The sequence below is a fragment of the Lissotriton helveticus genome, chromosome 1_2, assembly GCF_964261635.1.
Source record: "Lissotriton helveticus chromosome 1_2, aLisHel1.1, whole genome shotgun sequence".
Lineage (NCBI taxonomy): Eukaryota > Metazoa > Chordata > Amphibia > Caudata > Salamandridae > Lissotriton > Lissotriton helveticus.
Window position 1 is genome coordinate 235,887,303 of NC_136058.1, and position 17,913 is coordinate 235,905,215.

The window sequence follows — 17,913 nt, forward strand, 5'->3', positions numbered from 1 at the left end:
GGCCGCGCCCGTTCACGACCGCGTGGGTAAGTTCGCGCGAGATTTTCCTTGCGAGTACGCGCGAAATTGTACTAGCGAGCAGCACACTTTGCGAGATTACACATAGCGGGCGGAAACGGAATTACGTCACGCCAACAAGATGGCCGCGCCCGTGTACGACCGATAGGGTAACTTGGCAAACGTATAGCTAGAAGCGCCTCGCGAACACGCGCAAGATCACGCGAACATACACGTCGCAACAAAAACAATTTTGTATTCGCACGTATTCGCGGCTTCCGAAATCGATCTCGCACGGATTCGCGCCCCAAAAAACGCGCGAAATTGCAGAAAAAACGATTTTAGCTAAACTGAAAGCAATGAGCAGGTGCAAAAGTTCAAACTTAACATTAGTAACATTCAAGGTAGTGCTTCCTGATGGGCCCCTCCAGAGTTTGCAACTATTCTATGACCCTGCTATGACCCAAACAGCAGGCTCATAGAATAGCACCATAAAGGTCCTGTGAAAAAAAAATTTCACTGCAACAAAAAGCAAATTACAGATAAGGAAGGAAGCAGGTGCCAGCCAGACTGGAACTTTCAAAATTACTGACACATTAATGAAACACAAATTAATTGATGGCAGTTGAAGAAGGGCAGGTGTGCTTGCTTTTTTCAACCACCATAATCTACAGTGATAAATAAACCTAATAGGTGCCAGTGAGGATGTACTAGAGGGTGGCATGGGTGTCCCAGAGGGTGGCAGTGGTGAAACAGAGGGTGCTGTGAACCTGTGATGATAAACCAGACGTAGAAACAACATAGTCGCGGCCGTTGCAAGCCGAAAAGTAAGTTCGCAATTGCGAACTTGTCCCAAAATCGGCGCGAACACGCGCCAACACAAAAAACGGAAAAATCCGCAAATCCGCTAGAGTTCGCGGATCTTCGCGGATTGCGAATCCGTAAATACGCAAATTCGCGGATTGCCAATCCGCAAAATCCGCCCATGCTTAGAATCAACACTTATACTTCTGCTATACTATGTAATCTTTCCGCTGCTAATGTTGTAAAGCGCTCCGATACCTTCGGGTCTGGCTAGCGCTATACAAAACTCTTAATTAAGTATATTTTCTTAAGTACCTGACTTTGTAATTGAACTTGGATAAATACATTGATTGGGCAGGCTTTTATGATTCTAAAGGCATAGTGAAAATGCATATAGATGATGCAGTGAGGAGTAGTGGGAATTTTTAGCGTGCAATCATGCATAGTCAAATTAGTTATGAATTTGATTAGGAGAGTTCAGAGAAGCAATATTCAGGAAGTTTCTTAAGAGGCTGTGTAGGGTATATTAACATAACGGGCCTAAGCATTGCTATAAGTCGTGAGGAATTGGTTGAGAAACGAGAATCCACACCCTATTCTTTACACCATTAGTACCCACAATTATGAGTTTAGGCCCGTGGAAATGGAAGGGTCAAACACTCAGGGTCCACTTCACACAAAAATAAGCATTGGTAAATGCATTAGGTTTCGCCTATGTGATTATTATAATTGATTTTTGTTGTAAGTTTAGGATGAGTGATAACAGGTGGGTAGATTTTAGGATTGCGAAGCACCTGTTAAAATTAGGTTTAGGGATTGGGGTTAGGATTTAAGCATAGAGTGTTGGAATATGCTCAGTGGTATGGGCATGAATATTATCAACTAGTTTGATTGAATTTTATCTTATGAGCAGCTGTTTGTGAAACTCTGGTGGTTCACAGTATGCCTGTAAGTTTGGGATATCTCTTAGATCAGTGCCATATATAAAGTTTGATTCCCTAATAGGGTCCGTACTATGGGTGGGGGTTAAAGTTAGCAGTGGAGAGTTAGTGTTGCGGTTGACAATATAGGTGTATGGTTTACTGTTAGGAGTTCGATTTTTTTTAGTGGTCAATGTTAGAGTTTGGTGTTTGTGTTGTGTTTAAAAGGGAAGCTAGCAATAGAGTTGGGGTTAGGGTTAAAAGTTGAGTTATAGCCTAGGCTAGATGCAGGGCTTGGGTTAGATGTTAGGTGGTTTGGGTTAGGATTATGTTTATGAAATGGATTAGGATAAGGGAAGCTGTCAATTTCATGACATCGATACGTTTGGAGGTAATGTAATGGTATACCCAGACGGGCCGCCCAGCGCTATATGCAAAACAACCCCTCCGTGAAACTGAGATGAGCCTTTTACTCACTAGATTCATCTATCACCAATTGATATGTGCGGATTACAGTTATGTATATTTTCTTAAGTGCCTGACTTTGTTATGGAACTTGGATCAATACATTGATTGGGCAGGCCTATGTTACATGCTTTTTACAGTTTTTAAAGTGTAGTGGTCTGAATGTTAGGCCCTCAAGTGGTCAATGATGCTTTAGACGGTCCTGTTAGTTGGGAGATTTTTATGCAGGTTTTTGCGTAGCAGTATTTTCTTATCCATTTTGAAGAAGTGAATATATGAAGATTGGGTGTCCCTACAGGTAAAACTGATCTTATTAGCAAGTTTTTCTGAGAAAGATTCGGGTGAGGTAGAGTGGAAACTTGGGAGGGAGAGAGTTTGCATAGGTCAAAAAAGCTCCTAAGATCTGGGGGCTTTTATGATTATAGAGGCATAGTGAAAATGCAAGTAGATTCGGCCGTCAGGAGTAGTTAGAACAGTAGGGCGCTATCATTATTAGCCAAATTAGTTATGATTTCGAATAGGCGTGTTCAGAGAAGAAATATTCAAGAAGTTTCTTAAGAGGCTGCTCAGTTTATATTAACATAACAAGCCTAAGCGCTGCTATATGCCGTAATGGTAAAATACATTCAAAGTATGCATTGACCACCCCTTCATCTACAAACACAGGAGGTCGGAAATGGCACATGGATTAGAGCCTCCCCCTTGCTGAGTTATCTTTGGGAATATATCAAGTGATTACTGCAAATTTCCATAGAAGATGCCACTTCTTGCATTGCTGTTTGATCAGTGGCGGCTGGTGACTTTTGAAAGTGGTGAGGCATAAAAGTTCTTTCCAATTTTCACGGGATGAGCAAGGTAGTCACAAGGACCCAGGATCTGAACTGCAAATGGTAAAACAGAATTCCTGGGACCTGTTCCGGCTTCCCCACTTAACCAAAATGTGTGACCAAAAGACATGGGAAGCTTTAGGGAAAATCAAGGCTTGGGTGAATGACAAAGTAAACTATGCCACTACCATGTGCGTTTTTAATCATTCTAGAACTTGCAATAGTGTACTTCATACAAAATAAGTATTTCCAGAGTTCAAGTCCTTAAATTGCCTAACCTTTACCCCTCATGTACTCTGATGCGGGCTTGAAAAGTTGTTATATCAATGTGAAAAACGATACCCTGCGTCTCCATTTTTATCTATTTGGATATCGTGCTTTCTAAAAGTGAGTCATTTGTCCGGATTGCTCCAAAACTATCTGAAGCATTCTCAAGCCTCTGGTCACTCTTCAGAGCTAATAACAACATTGGTAAAACCCCAGCATTCACCTGAGTATGACTCCTCACCGAGACTCTGCAGATACTTGTATATAAATTGCAGTCATTTATATAGTAAATATCAATTTGTATTGAGAAAAATCTAGATCAGTGGAACTGGAGATATGCAAATTCAAAGCTTTAGGTCGATATAGTGCTTAAAAGCACAAAGCGCCATTCTCAGTCATCTGGTCATGCTAGAGAGGGGAAAAGACCCAAGTTCAGGTCAACCATGATGGAGTGTGGGATTGGTATAGTACTAGATAAGTCCTGCTGAAAAAGTTAGCCTCTCAAAATCTTTGCGGTTTAGGATGCTGAGAGGAGCAGGGAAAGCATCATCTCTGTAGTGTGAAGAGCAGGCCTGGTGTATGGATGGTCATTGCTTTAGCGCGAATATCTGTTTGGTTGTTGTGGACGGTCATTACTGGAACTTTGCATTAGCAGTCAAGGCAGCCTGTCAATATTGTAGCACTAAGTGCAGAACTCCCGTTGATGGTCGTCACTGGTGGTTCCTGTAGCATGAAGACTCGAGTTCAACAGACTTTCACATTAGTGGTTGTTGTGGGCGTTGAGAGGATCTTCAACCTTCATTGTGTTACAAAAGAATTGCATACTGATTTTAAAATTATCCTTTTTTCACCAAATTGTGCTGCATCTCTGTGCCTGCCATAGCACCTGATTCTTGACAATGTTCCAAGTTCTATTATTTGAGGTACATTGATGTCGTGGGTCTGATTCCTCAGTGGGTTAATTCTTTACCTCCAGGAATCTTTGTTTGACCTCTTGGACCACCAGGATATGAACCTCACAGGTTCATATCCTGACAGGTGTGCTCCGCAATATTGCAATAAATCTTGAAACTTGAAAACAAATAAATACATTGATGCAACTTAACATTTGAGTGATTACTCCTATTTGCTAAAAAGGAGAGTTTGTGTTGCAGTTAGAGTTGATTTCACCCTTCATATTCCTTTTGTCAAATGGTTTCCAATCTGGTTTGAAATGCCCCCATGCCCCAGAGATGAAAAATACAATTGTAATACAGTTAATGTATTATCATTTTATTTTTCAATAACCTCGTCCCGAGCCAAGCGTCAGGACTGCGACAAGACAGCTACTGACTGGCAGCAGCAGAAAGAAGATATGGGCAGGGTACTTATGTTTAAAGTGTGCATGTCCCTTTGGCCAGCCGTCTTGCTGGGTTGAGATTGAGCAAAGGCATCTAGTGCTCTTTGGAGCACCGAGAAAGCCTGCTCCATCCAATCCTGGTGCTGCTCTTAAAGTTACGATAATGTAATGCATGTCCTTAATTTTGTTGATGTAATTTTGGGCCGCATGCACCAGCACCCACCTTCCATTTGCCTGCCTCACCACTCCCCGAAGGTGGCAACTGCCACTGTGTGAAGGTCCATATTTGTTGTTTCTCTTGGCAGCATTCAAAGTATTGTCCACTGAGTCCTTCAAATCACTGTTGGAGGTCAGACGGGTTATTGGGCAGAGTCTTGGGCTGCATAGTCTTATTTCTGAAAAGATATCATCAGTGTATGACGATGGTGTGAATCTAACCCTATCCAGTTTGAGTACTGGACCACGGGATGTTATCCTATCCCCTCATGTTAGTTCATTTGATATCACTGAGTGTCTTGCAATCTGCATTAACAAGTATGTAGGGGCTAAGCACTAGTATGTGTGCACGTAAAGCACTGACAAGGAAAGTGGAGAAGCGTGTCGTTAAGCCAAGAAGGCTAACGACACACTTGGTCACTTTAGAAACACAGGGCTGCACTATATTTACCAGAATATGGTGCAGCCCTGTGTTTCCCCCTGCCCTTGGGCTAAATTTGGCTGCGTAGCACAAGGGTCCCTGCATTGAGGTGAGTAATTGTTTTTGTGCAGGAAGGTGTCCCTACCCGCACATAAACATTCTGAAATGGCAATTTGAAACTTCTTATGTGTGCACTTAATGTAGCTCACTTAGAAGTTGCAAAATGGAAAAAAAAATGATCGTTTATGTGCAGGAAGGAACACCTTCCTGCACATAAACACTTAAAGGCGTTTTGCTGTTTCCATGTCTGCTGCACATTGCAGCACACATAAAAACAGGAAAAACGAGGAGAAATTAAATATTTCTCCTCCTTTAGCCAGGGTAAGACCAGGTTTTCCGTGGTCTTAATTTTGCCGCTGCCCCATATTTACGCCACCCTTGTAAATATGGGGTAGCGTCAAAATCAATGAGTGTTGCAGTGGAACGACCACAGCAACACCCATTGCCCTTCCCTTTCACGCATAGTATAGCGTAAAAGGGTGCCTTATTTACTAGGGGGCCTTAAAACACGTTAAGTGGCTTAACACTACCTTGTAAATAAGGCAAAGCCCGTATTGCCACCACAACATCTTTAAAGGTGACGTTGTATTGGCAATAGGGGCTTGTAAATATGCCCCTGAGATACATCGGGTACAGGATGTAAAACTGACTTCTTACTGATTGATAGCAGGTTCTGCCATGTGCAATTACTCTGGTAATGGGTAATTCACCAGAAACATTGACTTTTGATTCCTGAAACCTCAGCATAGTCAAAAATATGAGAGATGTTCCAAAACAAGTCAGTCTTTTGTTTGGTTGCACATCTGCATTTCTGTTAGTGGCTTTAACCTCTTGATTTTTCAGGGTGTGATTCAGGTAGTCCTATTCTGTTGTGGCGGCGTCCTCTAAAGGCTCATAGCTTCTACAAAGGCTCTTCTCCCACCTTTTGCTTTATTTTATTTTGGGTAGCAACAAGGCTTCAATATGACTCTAGATATCACCGGAGGGCTGACGATCCTGCAGCCCCCTCGATCATCTACTTTAGAAATGATGGTTAAATCAATCATTTGGGGTTGCATCATTTCATTTAGAGCTCGGTATGGCCTGTGTTAAAGTTTGGGACATTAGTTTGAGTATTACATTTCATTTCATTATTGGAGTTGTCATTTCTGAGGAGCCTCATAACTCATGAAGTCTAGCTAAATTTGTGATGGAAATTGTAAAATGTACTAAAACAAAAATCAAGCAGCAGCCACACCTCAGAGTGATAATAGCAGCAACCTCTGGGTTACCTCGGTCTTGATAGAGGAGTTTCAGAAAAGACTAATAAGTTGTCTTTTGGATAGTTTCTATTGATTAACAGCGTGATTTCCATTGTATGATGACTTATCTTTATGATTTATACAGATATTGTTTGCGATATATTTTAAAAACGTACTAATAAAATACAACAAAATGAAATAAAATAATCTTCTGTTCCTCTTTTCAGTGCATGATGCTGGTCTCCCTACTCATCACCATAGGAGCAATCATGATATTCTTCTCAGAGACAAGAGACCAGTTTATTTACGAGGCTAACGTCACACGGTCCACAGTAACTCACCTCCCCAATGCTAGCTCCAGCATCTGGGTGCAGCTACAACTCACCCGCAGCAGCCCACTGCTTTTTGTGGAGCTCTTCTGTGTCGTCTGGTTCATCGTTGAGTTTTGCTTGCGCTTCGCCTTTTGTCCAGACAAGAAGAAATTTATGAAAAGTATCCTGAACATTAATGATTTTATCTCCATTTTTCCTGTATTCATTGAGTTTTCTGCTGTGGGAAACCATGAAGTGATAGCTATTCTGTGGATGGTTCTTGGATTTATGCGTATAAGTTACATCTTCAGATTACTTAAATTCTTCATGCTTTTCAAGGACAGTTTGATCATCAGGGTCCTATTGGGTTCCCTTAGATCCATTATCAAGGAGATCCTTATTTTGATGCTTGTTTTGGCTTTTGAAACAATCTTTTTTTCTGCACTAATGTTTTACGCAGAGTATTACGCTACAAACCAATACATGTTTCATGAACTCCAGTTTTTAGACATCTATACGGCCTTCTGGTGGGCTGTGGTCACCCTTACAACTGTGGGATACGGAGACGTGATTCCATTAACCAACTTTGGGAAGGTGGCAGCAGCGTTGACAGCAATGGCGGCCATCTTAACGATTGTGATACCAATTCCAATCTTGATGGTCAAGTTTCAGCACTATTACAGTATTGCAATCGCACATGAGAAGATGAAGCTTAGCAGAAATAAATAGTACAACTGAGATATCCAAAAAGGTGTGTACTGTATGCTATTTCTTAATATAAATGAAAATGTACTATATAAATGACAGCAATTTATATACAGCAAGTATTTGCAAAGCTAATGTGCTAACACGTGCAGAGACAGGGATCCACAAAAAACTTCTTCCATATTTTAGTACATTAAGGCCCGACCTCTAAAAGGTTTAGCAGAAAAAGAGGGGAAAAAGAGGACTGTTGGAGTGCTCACAAATAGATACTGCTGATTTCCTGATCTCTTTGGTCCGCTAGAGCTTTCCTACTCTACCTCTCTGCTCAAGCATACTTCTGTAGTCTTTTATATGATAAGCTGCTCCTGTGCACCTTCTGTTTCTTCAGTCATCTTTTATTCTGCACTTGGAACTTCTGAAGTCTTTGATGTGCCTCTGCAGTCTTGGTCATGATCCTGCAGCCTGTGCTTTGCTCACATGTAAAGGTTCCTCTAAGGTATGCTTCTGCTGTGTCTCTGGTGCACCTGCATTGCCAGCTGAGCTATAGTAGTCTGTGCTGCATCTGGCAGACTGGTCTGTTCTCCATGAGTCTGCCTTATGCTTTGCTTACAACGTCTGTGCCTTGACAGTCTGTGTTGTGCTCCGACAGTTTCTGCTATTTGCACACATTCTGTGCTGTTACCCATCAGTCTCATCTGTGCTCTTTCAATCTCTCCTGTGGTCCTGCAGTCTCTTCTATGCTCTTGAGATCTTTGCTGTGTACCACCAGAGAGGGACCTTGAGTGTTTACTCCTTCCTTAGTTGGCTGTTCGTATGAGACCAGCAGTAAGTGCCTGTATACCCTCTAGAGTGACAAGCTGCACTCTTCAAATACATGATAGATTGATTGGTTCTCCAAATGCACCCCAGTACGTCTTCTTCCACAACATGGTTATGACTTATTATCTCAATATCCAAGGCACGTTAAACATACTTCTTTTCCCCACTACCATGCCATATTTATTTTCAGCAGAAACATACACATCATTAACTTCTATAACTCTCACACACCTCTCTTCATTTTAGTTCTAGCTCTGTGACCTTGATTGATTAGAAAATCACTGCCATTTCAGCCTGATCATGCCACCCAACCCTCATACACGACTCTGACTTCAAGACACTCTGAATGGCTCATAGGGCCATTTCTAGCAAGGGCCCTTCCTTCATTCAAGTAAAATTGCAAAGATGTCCACAGAATTGAAAGCTCCAGTCCAAACTGGCACCATAACTGAACCGCCTACAAGAAGGAATGGTTTGGTGGAATTGGATCTAATTTTCAAATATAGTATGAAAAACATGGCATTCCTTCTGATGAAGACAAGAAACACCCAATACCACCCGCAGTTCATGCAAGCAGCAAATAACTGACTCTCCCAACCAATGATGAAGGGCTCCAGCAACCAGCAGAAACAACTTATTTCCTATTGAGGAAATAGAGGCCACAGAACTGAAGATCATTGATGACCTAGAGTCGGAGCCATCCCTCAAGGATGATGTATTTAACCACTTACACAGCAATCTATCACTCTTCTTTGCTCCATTCCATATATTAGCACAGCTATTCTCTTGTAGCCATACAATATCTGCAGTGTCCAGAGACTTGTGGCTATTCTTATTCACCTGGTTCTTTCTGCAGCTTTCACCATTGATCACCTGCCATGCTAACAGCATTCTTGTGCTTCAGATATAAGGTACCAGACTGCTTTTCTAACTTCTCCGAATGGTTCTTTTCAGTCTCATAGTGTTCTTTGCTTTCAACACAGACCCTCCTCCCTGCTGGCGTTCATGAAGGCTCAATTCCCGGGCCTATTCTTCCTTAAAATTACCTCTTTTAGTGATAATATCTTTTTCTCTTCTTATGTAGTCGTATGCTGATACACACATCGTGCTCTCCTGCAAGATACTCTCAGTAGTAGATCAGGTTCCTGTGTGCATGCTTCTGGAATCATTTATCTCCTCTACTGCTTCTTCTTTCCAACTATTTGATATCAGGAACTTGTCCTCCCAACCCCCTCCTTTACACCTAAGAACCTGTTCAATTCTGCAGAGGTGCATCAAAACGTTCTTCTTCTATTTCTACCTGACGTCTCCCCGCTAGACAAGATCTATTATTTTGCCTTCAGAATACTCCACAACCTGCACCATCACCCAAGCTATTCATGATGGTGCTGCCTCATTGCACAGTAAACCATTCCTCAGTCATTACAATTGGCCCATCTCTACCAGCTAGATTACCAGGCCACCTTCAAGTTGTGCATCTTTAAAGTTATTTATGCCACTGTTGAACACTCTCCTCACTGAGTAGAGAGAATGAAAAATGTCCTAGCTAGCGTAACGGAAAGTTTCAATTCTATTAAGGACTCGGAGGTGAGGATTATGCTTATCTTTCCTTGCTTTATTTTAACAGCAGCCATTTTCAAAACTTTAACCGTGGACCACATTTCCCAAACACCCTTGGGAACATGTTGGTCAGAAAAGAAACAAACAAGGTACCACACGAGCTTAAGTCCGTTAGCCAATCACTGTGCCATGAGCCCGATATAGTCTCTCCTCCTGTCCCTGTCCTTCCTCTTTTGAAGCACGAGCCATGCCCATCTTCATCAGCCATCAACCTTCCTGTTTCCCAGAATCAGCTCCTGGAATGGAAAGGACAATATCAGGGCTTGGCCAAACAACGAATATCCCAACACAAACGTGAAATCCAAGAAGAAGATACTATCTCAAATCTAGCCATTAAAAGACATGAGCTATCTGAACGTTGTCAAACCAGTGGGACACAAACAGAATGAAAAAGCAGCTGTTATATCACTGAACCATTTGCCAAAGAAGGAAATAAAATCTCCGGGAGGGATAATCCTCACCTCCGAGTCCTTAATAGAATTGAAACTTTCCTTTACGATAGCTAGGACATTTTTCATTCTATGTCAGGACTGGAGGCTTTGGATTATCCTAGTTTAAAGCTTACTGACCACCAACTGAGGAACATCAATAATAGGATTAAACTAAAACCATTTGAAGGTAGAATCGGAAGACCAATCTGTCGCGTTCTTGATATCCTCCAACCGAGCCCTCAACGTAAAGGCCTTAGAAGCCATAGCTCCCCTTGCCGAATGGGCCCCGAACTGCTGCAGGCTGATGCATGCTTCTTGCATGACCCATCGCACCCATCATGCGATTGTTGGAGCAGAAACCGCCTAGTGTGGTTTTCTAAGAGCAATCAAAAGTTGCCTTTCACCTGGAGGTTGAAACTCAGAGGACATGTCTTCATAAGCTTTCAAGCAACGAATCACACATAATTGGGGGCATCGGGGAAAGCCGGGTATTCAATGACTCTCGTATGGCATTTAGTCCGTCTTTGGACTGTAAAGGACACACCTGAGGGAGAAAAAACCCTGCCCGTGATATCTAGGGCACGCACATCCAACACTCTCCTGCAAGAGACTAGACAAAGAAGCATGGCTAATTTTGCTGATAACTTCTTCCTTGACAAATACTCATTATGTTGCCATGACAAAAACAAATTGAGCACTGTATTTACATCCCACAGTTCAGAATATCGAGGTTCTGGGGGAAGGGACAACCGAAACCCCCGCAAGAGCCGACACACAAAAGGGTGTTCCCCCATCGGCTTACCCTGAATTGGCACGTGTCCCACTGAAATCACGGACCGAAAAGTATTAACCGAGCGGTAGGCCAAACCTTGCTGTGGCAGACCCGCTAGGATGTTCTATACATGCACTATGCCCGCGCCCACAGGATCACAACCCCGTTGCACACTCCAACAACACCATTGTCGCCAAGCAGACTTATAATGTTTAATGGTGCTATCTCCCCAGGAATTGGACATGAGGTCTTCAGCGTAGTCTGAAAGGCCAGGGAGGGACCATCTACTCCTGTAATCCTCCACGCCATGAGTTGCAGGGCTCCGCTGAGCACCATTTGATGAGGAAGGTGCTCTGGACTGAGAAGGAGTTCTGGAAAGTGGTGGAGTCAGATTGGAAAATCCCAAGAAAGTTCCAGCAGAACTGGAAACCAGACTAGAGACCTCCAAATTGGTGTGATGAGAACCAAGTTTGCTCCTTGCCTCCTGACCTGGGCTAGGACCCAAATGATCATCGCGAACAACGGAAATGCATAGGGTTGTTCCTGCGTCCAGTCCTGCAGGAACGCATCCGTGGCAAGCGCCAACGGATCCGGCCGCCAACTGAAAAACCGAGGAATCTGATGGTCCAGCCGGGATGCAAACAGGTCCACTGAAAAAGGACCCCAACGATCTTGTATCAGCGAAAAAACATCTGGATGCGGTTTCCAGAGACTGAAGTATTTGAAATGATGCGAATGCCAGTCTGCCACCTGATTCTCCCAGGGAGATATTCCGCCTGTAACAAAATGTGATGGTCCAGGCTAAACTGCCAAAGATTTGTTGCCAGGTCCGACAGCACCTTGATCGGGTGCCTCTGAGGTGGTTGATATACTGCACCGCCAAGACTTTGTCAATCTTTAACAGGACACACAACTGCGCTCTCTCCTTGGTCCAACACTTAACTGCAAAAGAGCCCGCTAGAAGCTCCAGACAATTGATATGCAGTGCCTGCTCCTGCTGGGACCAGGAGCCGCCTGTGGAGAAATCTCCACATCTGGTGCCCCAGCCGGCCCTTCTGGCGTCTGATTCGATGACGAAATCCGGTGCTGAACCAGAAATTGCTCTCCCATTCCAGGCTTCCACGTGAGAGAGCCACAAACATATTTCTTCCTGTGCCTCCTCAGACAGAGAAACCAGATGGGAGTAAGGGCAACCCTTCCTTAGGTGTTGCGCCTTGAGGCGCTGCGAGGCCCTGTAGTGAAGAAGGCCCGCAAAAATCGCCTGGATGGACGCGGAAAACAGCCCCACTATGTGGGCTATTTGCCGAAAGGGAATCATCTGTTTGGCCAGAGCACATCGTAACTCGTGATGGATCTTGGACAGTTTGAGTGCCTGGAGACTGAGGGTCGTGTCGACAGAGTTTATCACAAAGCCTAGAAACGTGACTGATTGCGCCAGAACCAGCAAAGACTTCTTCATGTTTATGACGAACCCAAGACTCTCTAAGAGGGTGACTGCCTGCTGCAGCTGGTCCCGAAGCACATGCGGGTCCTGGGCCAGAAAACAATACATCGTCCAAGTACACAATCAGACGGGTGCCTCGCTCACGGAGGTACTGCACGACCGGCCGGAGGACCTTCGGGAAGCACCACGGCGCGGAGGAGAGCCCGAAAGGAAGAGACAAACTGGAACACCCGATCTCTCCATTGAAACTGAAGAAACCTCCTGTGCGGAGGAAAAATAGGAATGGCCAGATAGGCATCTTTTAAATTGAAGCAGACCATCCAATCCACGGGACACAAAACATCTCCGAGAAGACGAATGCCCTCCATTTTGAAGTGGCGGTAAACTAACCACTTGTTGAACTCTCTGAGATTCAAAACCGGGCGCTGGCCCCCTTCCGGCTTGTCCACCAGAAACATATTGCTTATGAAACCCAGTGGATGCAATACGGCACTGCAAATGGAACCTTTGGCTAGTAAGATAGAGACCTCTGAGTCTATTATATGTGCCTCTTGGTGGAAAACTGGATAGGCCGGGGGGGGAACCAACTGTTTGGGCTCGCCACAAAACTCTATTTGAAAACCCTGAACAGTTTGTAACACCCACGCATCGGACGTGATTCGCTCCCATTGACTCACAAATTCGGACACACGGCCGCCCACACACTCCAGGGCCTCCGGAGTTACACTTACCGGCTGCAGAGGAGTTGTCCCCTCCTCTGAATCCACAACCTCTGCCACGGCGTCCGCAGGAAGGGTAAAAATTGTGTACCGCTGCTGGTTCTGGTACTGCTCCTGGCTGGAGCCTTTACCCCTGGACATGTGGGGAGGTTGGCCATGCCTGGTCTGCCCCCCCAGAAACCCCGGGGCGACAAGACCTTCTTTATAGAAGTCTGGGCCTTGTCCAATGACGTAAACGTGTTGACAAACTTGCCTAGCTCCTTAATAAAGGGCTCCCAAACAAACCGCCTTGCGCTACAGCTCCCGCCTCAGAGTCGGCTAGGTCCCCAAGTTTAGGGTCAACCTTGATCAAAAAGGACCTTCGCCACTCTGTAGAGAGCGCACAGTTTGCGTAGCCGAGAAAAACCACGGCCCGCTGATCCCAACCGGAGAGGGCCTCAGGAGAAATAAGGGCTCCGGACGATTTGGCGTCCTCTGCCGTATCCAAAATCATTGTGAGTGGACCCTTCGTGTCCAACAACTTGTCCTGGAACACCCGTCACAATCTATCAATCCCTTTCTAAGGATCTTTTATAAACTTGACCAAAAAAGTTGCCATTCTGGGGTTTAGCTCGGGTGTGTGAGCCACCCTGTCATCCAGAGAGGGACCGGAGACGACTACAGACATCTTTTCCCATGGGAGTCCTGGTTCTACCCACCACATAACTCGCCACCTTTGCGGAGGGGGTCCATTCAGATGATCTGGGGTGCATGAGGAGTTCTGGATCCAACATATCCAACGCCCCTCCCACCCCTTGCAAATCTGAGGGTCCTGCCTGCGACGCTGGTAGCTAAGGTCTAGACGTTTCCGGCTCTTCATTCGTGTCAGCCTGGTCGTCATCACCTTGGGACGGGTTAACCGGGGCAGTGGTGGCTGGGGAGGGGGTGTTAAGCACTGGAGTAACCACCAGCAGGCTGCAAGCTACAAAAGCCTCCCGTAAGCGCTCAAATGCATCTGGATCTACCCCGTCCATCCTAGGGTGTTTAGCAGGGACCAACTCCGATCCCTGGGCACTCTGGGGATCAGTAGGGGTACCAAGGGTTGCAGCTGGGGCATTGGGCCCTTAGGGAGCCCAACAAGAGCATAGTTGCTCTAGTTTTTGCGATACACGCTCCTCCATAGAAGGCATTACCTCCTCAATTGCCCAGTAGATAGAATCGTCCCAGGGCAGTTGTGCTAGGGGATCCTCCTCCTACGCATCTAAGAAGTGTGATTAAGGTCTCCAAAAACACAACCTTGTACCAAATCTAGAGCCTGCGCAGTCGAGGACTGCTTAATAGTACTGGGAACCAGCGTATTGTAAAGGGCAGAGCTCAAATATGAAATAAGAGGGGGGTAACCACCCTTCAGGGACACCGCCTGCACCTAATTAAACCACTCATTCCTTTTAGACAAAATATAGCCTAGGACCGTTCCCGCAGGTCTTACTTTAACCTGCTGCTGGCCACTAATACACCCAGAGGGCATCAGAAATTGAGCACACACACATACTAACCCAAGCAGAAGCTTGAGTGTCAAATGCCAGCCAAATACGGACCCCACAGGCAGGGCAGAGGCAGCGAGCGCGGAGTGACGAGAACCCTTCAACTGTAAACTCGTACTTCACGCCCGATACCAACGAGACGAGGAGACGCTGAAACTCGCGTCCTGCAGCGCCCTCTGGTGGCTGGAGGCTGACCGCGCCCTTCTGCAGGCCCCACAAGGAACCCGCGTGCCGGGAGGAGGCTGACCCCGAACAACGGCCGCCAGAGCGGGAAGCACCGGGCTGATGGGAACAATACCTCAGGTAAATGCACCTAACCTGCTACCGGGCCTAAATGTAAATACCAGCGAACACAAGTAAATACAAGTATAATTAAGAAGCACATGCGATCGCGGGCGCCTAGCGACAACCCGTGATCGCGCTAAACTATCACACAGATCTCAAGCAAATATGAGAAAAACATTGAAAAACACTCATCTTTGGGCTGTGAGCAGCAAATAAGGAGGAAGGACAGGGACAGGAGGAGAGACTATATCGGGCTCATGGCACTGTGATTGGCTAACGGACATAAGGGGCATGTGGTCCCTTGTTTGTTTCTTTTCTGACCAACATGTTCCCGAGGGTGTTTGGGAGATGTGGTCCACAGTTAAAGTTTTAAAAATGGCTGCTGTTAAAATAAAGCACGGAAAGATTAGCATAATCTGCGGCCTCCGGTCCTGTCATAGAATTGAGTCTATTACTGACTGCATACTGTTCCTGAAAATCAGCTCACTATTGTGCGCTTCACACCCCTCCACCATTTAGAGATTCTGTCCTACATATGATGGCTAGATCTTCCAACAATCCTTACAATGGTTGCTATTATTACCCTTATGCATGGTCTATGTAATCCATTGTAGGTATGTAATCCATATAAATACCTGGCTTTTGTATGCAATGGGGTTCGGATGTTTGTGTTCTTTTGACTCCACTACGTGTATTAGCTACAATGTTATGTTCAAACATCATACAATTGTAATTACCAACTTGTAACTATGTACATCAATTGTAAGAACTGTTGCAGACCTGAATAAATGGCAGATGTTAAATTAATCCTTTATTACAAGCTGAAAGCGGAAACTGAGCTCTGAGATCCCAAATAAATATATCTTTCTGCATTTGCAAGTAGTTTCTGAATCACAGAACAGTGATGAGTTTTACTTCTACAGGCATCTCACTGGGCAGACTTAAGACCAAACGTGTGTAACTGTGCCTGGTACTGAAGAGCTATAAAAGAGATGTATTACAACAAAGAATGTTTATACATTGGTACCTAATGTATTCTGCATGTAGCAAATGATGCATCCATAAAGGAAAAAGAACCACCAGCTCTGTACACATATACAAATAAAGAAAGCATTTATGATTTCTCTGAATGTATAAAAGCAAATAATAAACAGTCTCATACGTCATTGGTGACTTACAAAAACATGGTGACTAGATGTGACATCATAGCCGGACAGAATCAATACGAATGGTCCTTAGGCTTTGTAAGACACAAATAAAAACTTTCCATCATACTCTTTATTGCAAAATGAAAATAATTTGTAGGTTAATGTATCCTTTGCAGCAGCACCAGCACACTGCCATTGCACCATTAAAAGAGTGTTGAAATGGCACGAGCTCTGTGGGGTTTGCTACCAGATACTTTGACTTTTGAGGTGGGCATAGAGCCCCAAATATAACCTGTTCTCCAGCAAATGGCCAACATTTTAGGGGCTCTGATGCACCTTTAGATCCCAGTGCAGTGGTGCACTTAAAATGTCTGCACATCCCAACTCATGCAGAAAAGTTTGATTGTATCAACCCATGCTGATTTTGTAAGAGTTTCAAGACCGTTCCCCGACTGCAAGCCCCTTTCGAGAGGACCCCAACAGATCCATGTAAGCACCCCTACCCTTCCTACTCCTCCACTTTGGGGGTGTGCTGAATGTTTCCATCTCACGAGTAATGGAAAAGAAGGATTCCCATTTTTAGGTCAGACCAAATACAGACCTATATACAAATCCATATAAGTTTTAAGCCATACCTGTTGCTCCATTAGATTGCATTGATCAACTCACTTCAGTTATTGGGTTTATTGTCCTTCACGTTTTAGATGAGCCTGTCGTAATTTGGCAGCAACTGAGTTAGCATTTAGCTCAGCTACACGAACTTCCATTGTTAACTTGACCAAACGAGCGGAGGCCATTTTGTATTTTCTGGCTTCCATTTTGTATGAACATGCGGCCTCGTGGTCAACATGCCCTTTTGTCCTTCCTCTGTACCCATGACCATTTATCTTGCCCGGCAACAGGCTATTTTTAACACTGGTCAAGCTCACGCATGCGTATTCGAGCATTCGGGTTAATGAGTGGTCACCTCTCAGGAATGTTCTCTATAACTGACCAGTGGTACTAAACTCCTCCCACATGTTGGCTGTGTTCCAAAAATGCCCTTATATGTACCTAAACTGTGAAAAGAGTATACCGCCTATTTTTTAATACTGTTAAACTTGTATAAAAGAGGTCGCGCACCGATGTTCGGTGTGATACTTCTTGCATTACCGAAGGGTGCTGTAGGAATGTACCACCACCCCATGGGGTATTAATAAACTTGTCTTTTGCATTTCCAGTTTCCGTGCCAACTTCTATTCTATGGCGTTCGAGAGTTTTCACAGAGTATGTAGACCTGACGAAACCCAATACCACAAATTGGCGACCACGAAGGGACTCATCGGCAACTCGGATGCCCGAAGGAGAGGTCGCGATGAAGGATTGGAAACTCGCCATGGACGCGTACGCTGCCACTGAGTGACCCGAGTCTTGGCACCCACGGTGTTTCTTCCTTTCCTTCTGACCCGACCTTCCAGGTGGTGCCGGTCCTCGACTGAGATCCTGATCGGTTGGGTTGTTGTGAAGTGCCCGTTTGGCTGATTCGATTAAAGAACTTGGCAGTTGGAACCTGGACGTTTGAGAATATTTGGTAAGCTTG

General features: G+C 44.7%; 1 protein-coding gene across 2 annotated transcripts in view; it reads left to right on the forward strand.

The window, feature by feature from the left end:
- Window positions 1–17,706, forward strand: part of LOC144800195 (voltage-gated potassium channel KCNC3-like) — a 96,444-nt gene extending 78,738 nt beyond the window's left edge. The window contains exons 3-4 of one of the 2 annotated variants that reach the window (XM_078671661.1): window positions 6,785–7,619; window positions 17,555–17,706. In XM_078671661.1, the coding sequence (XP_078527787.1) occupies window positions 6,785–7,597 (813 nt within the window). In that variant the 3' untranslated portion in view covers window positions 7,598–7,619; window positions 17,555–17,706. Of the gene's footprint in view, window positions 1–6,784; window positions 16,461–17,554 lie in introns of those variants that run through there. The other variant, XM_078671660.1, reaches the window with a different exon arrangement.
- Window positions 17,707–17,913: the final 207 nt, after the last annotated feature.